Source organism: Larus michahellis, chromosome 2 (assembly GCF_964199755.1).
Source record: "Larus michahellis chromosome 2, bLarMic1.1, whole genome shotgun sequence".
NCBI classification, from domain to species: Eukaryota; Metazoa; Chordata; class Aves; order Charadriiformes; family Laridae; genus Larus; species Larus michahellis.
The window spans coordinates 144,009,181-144,024,892 of record NC_133897.1 but is presented as its reverse complement, the minus strand read 5'-3'; the positions used below and the strand labels follow the sequence as shown (position 1 = coordinate 144,024,892).

General features: G+C 39.5%; 1 protein-coding gene across 8 annotated transcripts in view; it reads right to left on the bottom strand.

The window, feature by feature from the left end:
- Positions 1 to 1,507: 1,507 nt before the first annotated feature.
- Positions 1,508 to 15,712, bottom strand: part of NDUFAF6 (NADH:ubiquinone oxidoreductase complex assembly factor 6) — a 28,810-nt gene continuing 14,605 nt past the window's right edge. For 2 of the 8 annotated variants that reach the window (XM_074577463.1, XM_074577467.1), the window contains exons 7-9: positions 14,519 to 14,620; positions 10,763 to 10,819; positions 5,934 to 6,982 (exon numbers count right to left, since the gene is read on the bottom strand). In XM_074577463.1, coding sequence (XP_074433564.1) covers positions 6,767 to 6,982; positions 10,763 to 10,819; positions 14,519 to 14,620 — 375 coding nt within the window. In that variant the 3' untranslated portion in view covers positions 5,934 to 6,766. Of the gene's footprint in view, positions 5,211 to 5,933; positions 6,983 to 10,112; positions 10,257 to 10,762; positions 10,820 to 14,518; positions 14,621 to 15,712 lie in introns of those variants that run through there. The other 6 variants (XM_074577466.1, XM_074577468.1, XR_012585775.1 and 3 more) reach the window with 5 other exon arrangements.

The window sequence follows — 15,712 nt, the reverse complement described above, 5'->3', positions numbered from 1 at the left end:
ACCAAGTTCTTGGCAAACCCACCACAGCCAACTAAGCAGCTGACTACAGCCAAAGACGAACTGCGGAAACTTGCTGTTAATCATTTCTTAACACCTTGGTTCTCTCTCCCGCTGTGGGAAGACGGACACGGGGAAGGGAGCAGGACATGGAGGGCTGAGCATGCGTATCCTCCTACCCTACTGCACGGCAGCCTGGTGGTCTGCTTCTCTCCTCAAATCCACCTGGCGCTCATCCCGAGCCGAATGCTGCCCTAAGGGTTTATTTGAGGACAGAAATGAAGGAATGGGGCTCTGGAAGTGGGGCACAGTCAAAAGCTTCTGCATGGTGGTGTGACAAGTGACATGGACAGCTGTAAAAGACAGTGCTAAAGAGAAATGAACAGTGCTAAGGAGAAAGCACCTGGTGAAGGAGAGCAAATCTCCCCCCAAGACAAGAAACCCATGGCAAGCCACTTGGATTCCACGCAGAAAACCAGGCATGCGTGAAAAAGATTTTTATTAATGCTTTTTCTTTTCCTAAACAATATTGTGTTAGCTTCTTAAGCCCGGATGTAGACCCATATATGTTGCCTGTCAACAACAATTTTATTTTTTAGAGTGTTTCTGCGAAATATGTGAGTTTTCTTTTTCACCCTTATCACTTCCTCGCTCCTTTTTGGGATCTGTTCATTTTGTTGTAGACAAAAATAGAAGGGGGAAAAAAACCGCTAACAAATAAAAGCTCCATAATGCTCAAAAGAGACCCCTCTGTTCTTGAAACTCAGCAGCAGCCAGAAGTGGTGCTTGACGTCCGGTTAACTTTGTGCCTTGTTCCCAACAGTCACCACTACTGGAGACTTAAGAAAACCAAGTAAAAATAGAGCAATTACGTATTTATCTCATTAACTGAGCTTTTAATAAGTTGTCTTTTTAGGGGGGAGGAAGGAATGTGGGCTTCATGTGATAGGGGTTGCAATTAATATGTGCCTTAGTAGACACCAGCTAATAATGAACCCCTAAATTTATCTAATTCTTTTTTTCGCCTTCAAAATGTGTCAATTTATTTATTCTTTGAAAATTCACTATTCAATGATTGGATGGTTGAATTGATTATTTCAAAATAAATTAAAATATATATTATCTATAAATATATCTGACTCAAATTTTGCTGCGCTCTATTTCTATTCATTCTAGGGGATCCAGCACACCTAAGAGTATAGTTTGTATCTGGAAAGCTATTCCACCTGCTTGCTAACCTTTGAGCGCTTAATTCTTGACAAACCCAGCACAGCCAACTACGCAGCCGACTAGAGACAAAGATGAACCATGGAAACTTGCTGTTAATCATTTCTGCACCACTTGGTTCTCTAAACATAACTCAGGTCAGCGAGTGTTTTACCTTAAGTTGGGTCAACGTGGGGTTAGAATTTTACTCTCAGCATAAGGAAAAAGAAAATTGTTAGTAGCAAACAGACCACAGTTGCAATGGAAATAGCGAAGTGATAAACAGTCTCACACCATTTTTATGGAACTCCATTTAATGCTCGTAAAATTGATAAATTATGGTTCTTATTTTCCATGTAACATTAATGAGAAGAGGCAGTCAAAAGAACATAATTCAATGCCTTTAAGCATTTCCTTTTTAAAATAAAAACATGCAAATGTATGGGCTTTTTTTTTTTTTGCTGTGAAAAAGCACAACATTTGCCTGTCTCATGTATTATAAACAACATGCCCAGCAAAACAGGACCATCTGTAATTTTATATCCTTTTAAAATATTTTGTGGAGCTTATGTTAGTAACATGAATTTCTGTCTGTTAGATATCTTCCAAAAAAAATTGTTGCAAAGGTTTCGAGAGTTGCATTAAAATTACACTTACTGGTGCACAATGAAGAGCTTGCTGATGTATTATTGTGAAGGCTGGTATCTGTACATGTACAAACAGAAACTAAACCTGGGGACTCAAATGCAAGACCACAGACTGATTCCCAACCTCTCTGGGTTAAAATTAACTCAAGTGTGTTCTATAAATTTAGCCCCAAGCTGTGAACTTGAATTCAGATGGTTATCTGTGGTTTCTGTCTGGTTTTGGTTGAGCTCTGCCCATGTACAACTATTACCAGAATTTAACATTTTAACCAACCTGAAAAGCTAAATTGCAAATTGATAGGTTATTTTTTGAAGTGAGATCAAGAGAGATTACAACGCAGTGCTTTTTCTTTTTGGCCTTCTGCTGTACATCCCATATGGATGAGACTCAGCAATAACCATTTAACACTGTATCTTAACAAACAACAGAGCCAGAAAGACTCCAGCCAAGCTCATTTTCTGACGGATCGCTTCTCCGATACTGACAGAAAGGGATCACTGGTTTTGACACAGTAAGGATTTCTGCTCACCATCTGTATATTCAAAATCTCTTTGGAACCTGAGGGCAATTTCCGATTGGCCACAGGAAAACTAACAAAATCCATCATTTGTGGTCTGAGTATGATGAGAATTCATCATAACAAAGAGGCCGCACTCATTGTAAGCTTAAGGTATGAAGAATTTGGCAAAGTAGTAGCCACAACAAGCAAGGCCTGTCCCTAAAAATAATGTTTGTAATAGAAATTCATATAAACATAGAACAACCTTTCATTCATTTGGTGTTCATCCCATTTTCATTGCAGAAACTCAGTTTTCTTCCAAATAGCATTCTTTTTTCTCAGTTTCCACAGCCAAACTGCTAGCCAACAGCCTGAGAAGAAAGGGCTCAGAAGCTGAACCAGAAATACCTCTTTGTTTCCGAGGGATCAATGTGTCTCATTCTGTCTCTGCAAATATTCATGTAATTTTTAACTTTATCTTTCATTAAATAATCCATAATGCTGAATTCTAAACTTGCATGGTTGAAAGCAAAAGATGATTCTCTCTTCCTTATAAGAAATTAATCTGATAAGATAGATTTTTTTAAGGGGAAAACTTCAATAGCTCCTAAGTTTTATACTTTTAGTCTTTCCAAGTACCATAAAGGTACCATTTTTGCAGTTCAAAGTGTATTACCTTACTAAAAGTTTAGAGTATAGGATTTTTTAAGTATACAAATCATATTAACCCGGCTTTGTGGAGGGTTCCACAAAACACTGCAGGAGTTCAGCCCCATTTGCCAAAATTTGGAATTCCATCTTTAAACTGTCCTGGTCAGAGCTATTGTTTAAGAGGATGAAATCCTGTGTTCAGCTGGGGCAGAAAAGAGCAATAGCTCAATTAAGAAAATGTGGGTGGACAAATCTTCAGGGTGCTTTTACATCTCCTGACGCTAGAAGATGACAAATAGATGTTATGTTATATTTGGATCTGTGGGGATTTTTAAGCAATGATAACCATGTCTGACAGTGGGCTGGCAGGACCTCCATCCCCCCAGGAAGAGTTTGTAGTGGAGCTTCCCAACAGACTGAGGCCCAAATCCACATCTTAAAGGTACACAAATGCCTAGTTCCCAGCCTCAGAAGCAGACACCAGAGCCTGCTGCTCGGAGGTGACAAATACAACCGCTAAGCTGTATGGCCACGGTCCTTCTCACCGCTTTCCAAATGCACTGTGAATCCGGTGCTGCATGGTGGAATAACTCCTGTGGAAAAAGCTGAGTCACACAGAGCAGCCTGTTTACATCTCCAATAGCTTCAGGTTAGCTGTCTCCTGGTGGATAAGGCACCCTTCTGCATGATGAGGCCTTGAAAGTGCTACAAGACAGAGGGAAGCTGGGGTGGGGGTCTCTGTTCCTGGGATGCCCATGAAGGACTGCAGCCATGGCTGCGTTCTGGGAAGGCCCAGCTGTTATGTCCTTGGCTCGCTCAGGGGCTCAAGAGGCCTCAGTAGAAGGACACTGTATATCCAGAGTCTGTATGAGAGAAACATCAAACTACCCATACTGGGACAGCTCTGAGCCTGCCCAGAGACACAGCTGAAAGCACTTTCAAGAATTTGAAAGACAGGGGTCTGTAAAGATTAGCGGTGGCTCTTGGGCGGCAGGGTTACTTGCATTGTGATTTTAGATTTATGGGGTCAATTTCTCCTCTGCCTCACATTAGTTGCTTATGTCATAGAATCACAGAATGGTTCGGGTTGGAAGGGACCTTAAAGATCATCTAGTTCCAACCCCCTGCCATGGGCAGGGACACCTCCCACTAGACCAGGTTGCTGAAAGCCCCATCCAGCCTGGCCTTGAACACTTCCAGGGATGGGGCAGCCACAAGCTCCCTGGGCAACCTGTTCCAGTGTGTTCTTCACTTACACTACACAAAAAGAAGTATTTGCAGGCAGGCAGATTTCATGCAACTTCTGCAGCTACAGTTCATACCTCTCATTTCCAAACATTGTATCCGTTATGAAGCCCCTTACACATGTCCACCGTTGGCCCAGCCCTCCTATGGAGTTTTGTTTTGGGGGAAAAGTTGTGTTGTTGGGGTTGGGTTTTTTTTTTTCAGTTTAGAGTGAAAATGTCTGGGGGAGTCTGACTGAGTCTGGGAATCTCAAGATTTGTACAGAGCAAAAGCAGCCAACCTTGGCTTGGGCTTTTTGGTTAGAACAGAGACAGGACTTCTAAATCAGAATGCCATATGCAAAGGCTTTGTTGAAGGAATGTGGTCTTTCTGACGCTGAAGCAGCCCAAGAGTTACATCTTAACTATTTTTCTTTCCCCTTCATTTAATTTTATGCTTATTTAAGCATGACAATGTAAATAGGCATGGATGTCCTAGACCACAATGTTTTACTCTGCCTGGGGTAACTAAAGAAGGTGTGAAATTACAAAATCTAAGCTTTCACGCTTCAGCTTTAACTGATTATATGCAGTAATATGTCAAGGAACAGCATGAAGATACACTCTGGCAAAACTAGACGTGCGCTATGAATTTTTAAGCATTTGAGGGTTTGGATTTGTTTTTTTTTTAAACCACAGGCTGAGAGAAGTCTGATGGATCTCCCCACCCTAGCCCCAGCATTGTGGCTTTGATTCTGATGTAGAAAACCATACGAGGTTGATCAGTATACAAAATTTCCCCTGCCTATTATAGCGCCTCCCTTGTTGGCACAGATGAGAGCCCAGAGTAGTCACTATATGACAGTCACTATATGACTGAGAATCACCTGTAGATGTATTGCCCTCCGTGCTCCACTGACAGCCCAACGAGATTTTAAACATCCTTTACGTTGCTTTAAAATAATCCTGAAGAGTAGCTGTAAATCCTGAAAAACCAAAAGCAAAAATCATTCTGAGTCCTTTCTGCCATCTTCCTAAATTGTAATAAATTATAAATTCCAAATCTCTGACAATAAAAAAAGAAATCCTGTTATTTAATGCATAACTTAATCCATTTACGCATAACATTTCATCCATAAAATGGGTAACAGGATGCTACAGCTATAGTTGATTCTGCTAATAGATGGACTGGTACTTTAATTGCTTCCCAGGGTCCCTTTCGGCCCTATTTTTACGATGCTGCACTAAATATCTGAGTGAAATCATCAAGATGTTTGCATAACAGATCTGTATGCCCAATTGACCTGATTTGTTCCCACTAAGATACTGCCCATAGGGAAAAGCAAACAGAAGACTCGCATTTGTGGCTATTTGGGAAAAGGAGATCTTTCAGGCTATTAGAGCAAGTTGTCAGTGAACATGAAGGTTAAGTGGGCATAACGATTCATTAGGGGCTTACAGAAAAAAACGTTTAGGCTGATGAACTACAACTGGGCTAATTTAATGAAAGGACAAATCAATTTGAGATGAACTAGTGAAAATACCCTGTCTTGTCACACACTGCCTACCTACAACTTGAAATAAGCTGCAGGTTTTGTGCATTACGTACAAAAGGAAAAAAAAAGAAAATATTTTTGTTCTTAGGCAAATTCCAGCCTTCTAAATAGTGACTGACAGAGCTTTATATTTTTTTTTTTTAATTATTCTTTTGGAGACTTCAGATCAATAAAATATGAAGTTTGAACAGCCCAGGTAAGAAGGGAGTGTGGTCAGCATGAGATTCATGGGGCAAAATAATGCTCAGCTCCAGACAGCACTGCTTGGGTAGCTGCTCCTAGACCTTACAGCAGGTTACACAGGAATAGCATCCACATACAGGTTGCCTTCCACAGCTGACTTGCCAAAAAAACCTCCACCACTTACTATGGCACAATTATAGGTTTTGGAAGTTCCCCCTTTAGTAAGAAAAAAGAAACCCAGCATCCTCCTTTAAAGGCTCCCAGTTTTTTATCCACAAAACAGAAATGCGCATCTGTGCCGCCTTTCTGACTGTGCAGGTACTGAGAGGCCCATTCTAGCACACAGAATCTAAACTATCAATAGCTTAACCCACTGAATATACCTTATCCCCATTGAAGCAGGGTGCTAAACACCATTTGCTTCAGCTGAGAACACGTATCAGTGAATGATTGTCCACAAATGATTGCCTGCCTATAAAGCCAAACACCAATCAATGTATGTAGCATGACAGACTGCTTGTGTATTTTGTCCTGGTTTCTATTTATGACAATTTTTTACTGGATTGAGTTCAGTGGATTCAATGTGTTTGAAGGTCAGCCACATTTCAAAATATATTTGTGGGTTTAGAGCAAGATTCATGAAAGCTGAAAAAAAGATGGAGATGTTTTGAGACAGAAGGACAATTCTAGTTTTGAGAACACACATCTGCCATCAGCAAACGCAATGGGAAAATGTTCTGAGAACATTCAGCATAAAGCTGTTTCCCCTTCTAAATCCTTTTATAACTAAACCTTTGTAGTTCTTAACCTGGCATCAGAGCAGTAATAAAAAAAAAAACAAACCTTGCTATTTTGGTGCACCGCTCATAATCATCTAAATGGTTCCTCTTGTATCTTCCTTTGAAAAACACGGATACACGTGGAAAAGAAGAAGAGTGCATTGCCCTCCCCTCTGCGGTACAGCAGTTCCTATGTTTATGGCTGGAAAGCATTTTCTGGTACCGTTGAACGTTCTGACACTAAAGAAGACCAAAATAAGATGCAGATATTCAGATGCTAAGTTCTGAGGGAAGTGGGGAAAATCTGGAGGATGTATTTCTCAAATGTGATGATTGAGATTTTTGCATTTTTCCTTGAAAATTAATCTTATCTTCACTTTGCTTTTACTAAGTCTTTTATATGGTTAAGTGGGAAACCAATTAAACCACAAGATCACAGGGCAAGTGATGTCTGACGTGTTTCAATTTGTTCAGCACTTTTGACCCCACTGTTGTTACCAACCACGGACAAAATATGACCTGTTAGAGCAGTAATACCATTGTTATGTTCTGCTAGCCTAAACCTGCAAGTCTACTTGGGAAGAGATTCTGGAACAGACTCCAGCGAACTGCTCTGAAAAGAAATATGAAGATACAATTCTGTGCTTAACCCAAAAGAAAGCAAGACCATAAAGATGAAAGATACACAAAACACATAAGGTCACTGAGGAGGATAGCCGCTAGACTGCCGCTTTACAGGGACGAGGGTAACTAGACATGACGTAACTAGGCATGGAAATTATTTTCCAAAGTGCAATTAGCAGCTAGTAATAGATTTGCTAATTCTGTTAGTTGTTTTTCTGATAAAAACGACCAGTAGGTTAGCACCAATACGAGAAAATATTTTGTCAGATTAAATAAATAAAAACAACAATAGGACAATTTTTTGTAGGATGTGGAATGATAAATTACCAGAACTGAGGAATCGAATTTCTTATATGGCACCACTCACTATGGAGAAATAAAAGGAGACAATACTAGTGAAAGCAAACAAATTAAGACTACCTTGTTTGACAGGTATTTAATGCCTCCATTCACAACACTGTCCCTAAGGGCAGAAGCAGGCATGACCATCCCAGAGAGGCTGTTCCCCGAAGGATACAAAAGGAGACATCGATTGCTTATTCAAGCAGCCTCCTGGCATTTGCAATTCAAAGAGCTGCTTTTACTTTCTGAGGTCACTCAAAACTCTCTTGTGACTGAAGTCATAACTTGCATTTATTTATTCCATATCCTGTTTACTAATTCACTGATAAGTCCCTCTCACCATGCTAACCATTCACTGCCTCACACGGCTTCTTTTCTACACTAGAACAAATCAGCCCTTCCATTGATGCCTTTGGTAAGCACATTGTCAAGATTTGTTCCACTTCAACACCAAAGCGAAGCGCTGGCCTTGTGGCCTGGAAGCAAAATATCACTGTAGCAACGTACCAGTGATAATGGATGGCTTCCCTTCTCTTCCTCCTTACTGTACTGCGCTCCTGCCAAAAGTTAAACTTTACAGGAGAGCGATCCCTTTTGAGAGGACAGACAGGGCCGCCCCTATTGTCCCGACTGGCCACGCTCAGAACAAAACAAGGACCAACTGCAGAAAGAGACATTTGTAAGGCTTTCTCCAGAACATAAAAAAAACAGAGTGAATGCGCAGCTGGCCTGGTGGCAGCAACAGAGCCTGAGCCTTTCTCTTCGTTTGGCACGAAGAGCTGCGGTGCCTGCATAGGAAGGAAACATTTTCTTTTCACCAGGCCTCTTAAGCCACATTCAAAAACACCCATGATAAGATACAGCAGCTGACTTGAGAAGTGGACAGAGCCTGTTAAGATTTTACTTTTAGAAAATAGCCGGTATACTCCTAATCCAGCATACACGTGTTTTTCTAGTTCGTATCAACCTTGATTATTACACCTCTTGTAAAACAGATACCAAGATCCTGAGCTGAACAAATTCAAAGAGAAATGGCCTACTTGGGAATGGGAAACTGCAGAATTAACCAAGATCTGTACCACAAACCGACTTCAAACATGTAAAATAAAATCACTGAATGAAGGATCTAATTTTGGGTTCCTAAGATTTCTACCATGTTGACAGTTTCTGTGATTAAAAAAGCCACGAATCTTGTTCTCAGAAATTCATTACGTAGCATTGTACACTAAAATACGGGATGCTGTTATACAACCAAGCATCTGGGGAGATTAACCCTGATTAAAAAAAAAAATCCCTGGGAAAAAAGGCTATTTAATAGAACAAGGATGACGGCAGAATAAACTACCGGATTTGTGCAATTGAATCAAGCTGGATGTTAGGAAGCATTATTTTACCAAACAACAAATCGGGCAGAAATATTTACCTTGATCCTAAAAGACATTGAGTACAAAGCTCCCGGTAATTTCCCACCAAAAAAACAGAGCGTTATCTTTACAGAGGGGGGGGACTAAAATGACGTAGAACATTCAGGAATACTTTTCTTCACAGTACCAAAGAAAAAGAACTCCAGGAAGCCTGGCAGGAGGGTGTCCTGGGAGACATGGTGAATACAAACAAAGGGCAGTCGAACCCACGCTGCGATGACAGCTGGGGGCAACAAGAGTGAGACAAGAGGCCAGGAGGGAGATGCTGCCGAGCTAAGCGCAGAATGAAAACGCCTTTGGCTGAGTTGGAGATAAAAACCTGTATAAGGGTTCTCTTGTATGTTGTAATGCTCTTCTCCCACCACCTGTAGTCACTTCAAGGCTCGATCTCAACACGCAGTTAGATAATTTGTGTACTACATCTCTACTTCACCATTCTGAAATTCTACATAAACGCTACATAATTAAAACAGCTAAAGCTTTTCCTGACAGTTTTCTTGCATTCAAATATATGTGCTCATTCTTCCAACTATGAAGCATCATTAGTACTTGCAAGAAGTCTGTTCCTTGCACTGAACAGAACTGCTTAGCTGATTTATAAGGCATTTACTGTAACTGCTTTTGGGCACAAACAAAACAGTCATTTCTTTTTTTTTTTTCTTTTTTCAGTAGAGCGTCAGAACTGTCAGAAGTATCCATTAGCACAGAATTTGTCCAAGAAGAATTCTATCATATTGCTGTTATTACAGGAAAGACAAGAAAAGTAATCTCAGACAAGGACATATGACTTGGCAGACATGCAAAGCAGAGACATCAGCCTAATATTCCAAGAACAAACTTAACTACTGCCAGCAAGCTGACAGCTACGATTCACGCGCATCTGCTGTCTCCCATGAACTGCACTTTGCAGAAGTGTGAAGTCAGACACTTAACATTTCTATCAAGTTAAGACGTTAAAGAAAAAACTCAGCACTCTGAACCCATATTAAAAAAATTTAATATGTTTTTTTCCAAGATCTAATATATAAATGTAATGGTAATAATGTACTCTTCTTTTGTAAGCTTGGATGAAATATATTGAAGTCCACTTTTTGAATATTACATAAATAATCATCTAAAGCAACCTAGAAAAGAAGAAAAAAGCTTAGTCCGTATGATGCACACAAATAACGGGGCATTAAGTTTAAAAAGCAATATATGAAACCGAATGGGGAAGTGCAAAAATGTGTGACAGTTTGCCTATTTTATTAAATGGTAATGTAACCATTCCATTCAAAGGATACAAAAGAGGCAGGTCTTGTGAAGAGAAGCATTATTTTTACTAGACCAACCAGCACATTATAAAAATAGACCAGATTTTGTGCCCTTGCATCAGAACGATGGTCTATGAATATACAGACATCTCGGGCGAAATTATGTAGTTAAAGAAGGATTAGAAGTGTTGATCAAAACTACGAGGTTCCACAGTCAGACACACATTACGATATTCATATTTTTTAGGTATTACTTCTTCCCAAAATAGACATGTGAAGCATTAGTTAACCATGCTTAATTTGATACTCTACTCTTCACAAACAGATTAGCACAGAAATGAGTCCATCGCTTAAAGAGTGCACGATATCACACCCACCGTACAGAAAAAAGCAGGGTATGCCTTCACAGGAACTTTCTTACTGAAAGACCTAGCCTGAAAGTAAATGGGGTAAAGTGGGAGAAAAAAAACAAACGTACTTATCAGGAGAATTTTACATTTCAGATTAAAAATCAAGTACTATATATAATGGTTAGAGCCAAAAGACTGTATTATGAGCTTCATCCTTTTTTGACATCCTGAAACTATAATTTTACATTATGTGCAAGCCAGCACCATCCCTCACTGTATATAAAAGTAATTACACAGAAAGTATGTAATACTGGGAGAGGCCTGCTAAAATTCTTTTATGTCTTGACCTTACAGTTTACATGTAATAAACCAATGTAAATTAGCGTCCCGTGTTCCAACAAAGCTCCAGGTTGCACCTGATAAATACAGTTTAAGACTTTTTTTTCCCCTGCCAAATAACTCTTTGCATCCCAAGAGACAGATATGATGGAAGACCAGAAATACATTTCTCCAAGTGCATCTTTTTGCTCCAGTGTTCCATCAGTCCCACAAGTCCAGTTATGCTCCATTTACGTTTATGGGACTCTGAAAGGATCTCCATGCCTCAGGTCCTCAGAATCTATGTATAAAGAATCTAAACCATGGCTGAATCAAATCTACAATTTAAACCCATGTACAACTCAGGTACATCTAACAGACCTGAAGCAAATCTTCCGGTAATGCTTCTTTATAAATACAAAATCCCTCCTTGTTTGGCCTTTTCTTACAGTTTAAACAAACAAACCAACCCTTTATGAATACTGATGCGTATGCATGAGTTTCTGTTAGTTTTCCATGGATCTTTCCAGACAGCTGAGAAAATCAGGCTGAAACTTCAGGAGGGAAAAATACTGACTCTTTCCAGAGGGCAAATTATTTTAAAACTCTGAGATGTAATAATATATATGTATGTGCACGTATCAATAAAAAAGGAAAATGCTCTTCCCTGATCTATTGCTCTGCCTTACTATTATTAATTGCAAGATGGAAAAAGAAAGTAATCTTGCTTGACCTTCTTAACCCAGAATGGGTTGCACGTCATTCAGAAAGCACGTTATCTTCCTTGGTAAATTGAGTCCATAATGATCTAGCATAATTGAGATAAATGCAAAAAGCCAAAAGGAGACCTTATTTTTAAAGGGAAATGGGGGAGGGAGTGCTTAAGAGAAAAGAAGGGGAACATGTATATGTATTTGCAGGCTTTCAAAAGGATCACTATGGGACTGACAGAGCACTTTTATTATATGTTTTTATTCTAATACAACACAATTCCTAAAGAAAACTACAGTCTTCATTGTCTTATTTTGCCCTCTGCTGGTCATCAGTTGCAGTATCAGGAAGAGCTGACCACACTGCAGAAACTTTTCTCCCGAGATTAAAGCCACATTACAATAAAATTCATATAAAATCGCTGAAACTTAATTTAGCATTTGAGGATTATGTTTCTTCTGACCGTGAAAGGGGGCTGGTAACTGTTACCCTCATCCTCTAAAATATGTGGTTTGTGTAACAAATGCTGGGATTGTTGAAACCTCCCTGCAGGTGTAAACTTTATCCTACCCTGTAATTCCAACTAAAACAGAGGGTAAGTGGCTGAAAAGACCCTCAGGCAAAACAAGATGGTGGTTTTATACAGGAGAACAGACGCATTTAACGACATCAGCCCCTTACATTCACCTAAAGTCTTGAAATACCCATCAAATGTTGCCAGCAAAAGCCCATTTCATCCATTAGGGGAGAAAGTATCTTTATCCTTGCATTAACAAAGACCATCTGATTATCAAGGAGGCTAATCCCTATTATTACTGCCAATTATCGCCAGTTCAAGTGATTTGAACACTCTAGAGATCCTGCACTGTCAATTATTTTTCACTGATGATGATGGAGGCTGGAAGCAAGTATTCACAGAGGATTTTTTTTTTTATTTTAATTAAGACAATATAACCCATCCATTAAAAAAAGGGGGGTGGGCAAGGGTGCCAAGATCAACATTCAGTTGAACAAAATGCTAATGCTGCCCTAATCTGGTTTCCTTGTGTTTATACGTTTCTGTATAGTCTCCAATTACACGATCAGATTGCATATTTTCCACAGGACCCTCCCAGTGCATAACAAGGGCAGGGCTCTAGGAATGGAGTGGGAAGGAAGGCAGGGGAAAGGTTCTGCCTGTTCTCTTCAGAAGCTGTTTGGCACGTTGGGAACCAGGGGACCAACGCACTAAGAATTATCAAATTATCTGGAAGGCTCTGAAGAACTGAATTCTCTCCCTGCTTCTGTCCCAAAGTTTCCAAGCAATACCAGCAACCAAATTTTAAAGAGCTGGACAATAAATACACGTTGCTCCTTTTCCCTGCCTCCCATCCCTCATACGAGGCATTTCAGGCCAGGCACTTGGCATTTTTGTAAGCCACAATTGCAACCAAAGTCAATGGGTTTTATACACTGTGCATTATGGGTTGAGATGTGGGGAATAAAAAAAGAAAAATCAAAATATTTTAGCTTGAACAAAGATAGTAGTTTTGACCTTGCATTTTCTTTGTTTCTGTTCCCTGCTTCTACATGGAATAAACAGTTTCCTTGGGCATGTGACAACAAAAACTGAAACATCAGGTGAAACAACATGAACAGGAATGCATTAAATGCAAATTATAAATAGTCTGTATTAAAAATAAAGCCCAAGGCTACATATTATTAACAAAAACTATAAACATTAATCAACTAACCACTGACTGAACAAACCACGGATGCCTCATTTTACCTTCAGAAAAATGAAGGAGGGTTCTCCTATTATCTCTACGGCAAAAAATACTGTGATCACAGGTAACACTGTAATTGAGGATTATATTAATGGTGCAAATGTGGAGATAAATCTGGCATTTCTTTACTTTGAAGTGGTATCTTTTCAGACTACCTTGATTGGAACTATTGGGTGCAGTACTCAAAAGTATATGCGTACATGTACTTGCAGGCATAAGAAACGCTTTACAGTGCTTCTTGCAAGTTTTGTTTTCCAGATAAAGGCAGACACAGCATCACTGATGAAACATTCTTTTGTTTTTGCATTATGTACCAACAAGCAGTTCAGAGTGTAGCTAAAATAAGAGCATAAAAGAAAAATACAGCAGGCCTCTGCAGTTCTTCAGGATTCATTATCCACTGTTCCAAGCAAATACAGTCTTTCCTAATTCACTTGGCTGTGAGCCAGAAAAGAAATAAACAAGAAAGCACCTTTCCCAACATAGCTTTGAGCGTGGCTGGTCATGTTAGGGAACGGTTCCCCCCTCCCACACGCACTAACCAGCAGTTAAAGGCAACATGCTGTGCTTTCCTGGCAGCCATTCCACTGTGCTGTGAAATACCATACGCAGAAGCGCATTCTATGGTGCCTATTCCATGCTGGCATATAGTTGCATTTATAAAAGTCTGCTTGAAGATTCCCTTCCAGTAATAAGGTTTTTAGGCTGTATTTATATACATGCAATTGGACCTGGCTGTGAGTAAACTACCTCCTGTACATACAGATAAATATAATATTCATAGGGAAGTAGTTGTAGTATGTAAAGGTTTTGTGTAGTGTTTTTTTCTTTTACTCTCCAAGTAATTAAAGGTAAAATATTTGAAATTTGAAAATATTTGAAATTAAGCATGCAGCTGTAAGTCTTCTAACAACACACATGCACAATGCTTTGTGAAGATTAGCATCAATTATGTTTATTTACATAAATAAAAGGGAAGGAATCTCACATGTTCTAGATGAATATGGGCCTGGCTGGCAATGTCGTAAATTACATCTCTCACATTTTTCTCTTGCTTGCCTCTTATGAAATCCTCTTGTGAAACTCCATGCTAGACATAGGAAGGAAAATCAAAAAGAAAAATCCTCAATAAATAGCAAGTTTCCTTTTTAGCCTCTCAAAAATCCGCCCCAGCAATGAAAATAGTGACACAAGACTGAAACAGCCTAAATGTTTTACCACTGTCCCCTCCTTTTTTATTTCCCTTTGGTTTTTTTGTCAGTCACTTGAAAAAAAAAAAAATCAAGAGAACAAAGAGAACAGTTGGTACAGGCACACGCTGCATGAGTTTGTTCCCTAAAGACTTTGTGGTCAGTCAGATAACCAAGTCAGATTTTAAAGTTTTGGGAATTTAGATCAGTTTTGATGCCCAATTTTTAAAACCCTAATCCAAGAACCAGTATTAAGCAGAAGAAAGTTAGTAATAGCTAACACAGAAGCCATGCTGGCTTCTGAAGTCAGTCATTATCTTGGGATTGGTGTGCACCACCAGGCTTGCAAAAAAACCAAACCGAAAAAAAACAATCCCAAAACAAAAAAACCCAAACCACCCAAAAAAACCCACCCCAAACTTAGTCTTTGACTATAATGACCAATATAAGACATAATATGGTATATTCACAATGGCACCAGTTGCCTGTTCTCACGAGCACTCAGACATATGAAAGCTGTGTAAAGGTAGGCAGGTAGGCTTCACAGAGACAGAGACTCCAGTAGAACACAGCGATACTTGCCAGCAGCTGAAATGCTTACAAGATGCTCAGTCCGCACAGAAGGGCTACAAGCTGTTTTTACAGTTTCACTGTAAAACACCTTCCATGGCAAGGAACGACTGTGAATTTTCAGGCTATGTTTGAAAAGCTAAAAACTTGGAAGGCCTCCCATACCATCCAGTCCCAGAAGGGCTGAAAGCAGGGTGCAGCTCCTTTCTGCAGTCTTATAACCCTGACCTATATTACTATCTACATTTTTTGCAACTACCTAAATTACTAAACTTCAAATCAAAACTTTCAATTGTACTGAAATTATATTCAGAAAATACTAACACGACTGCCTTAAGCATCACCATAATTACATAAATTTTGCTGAAGTATAAAAAGAACAGCATTAAAATATAAAAATAAGGACTGGAGATAAAGGAATA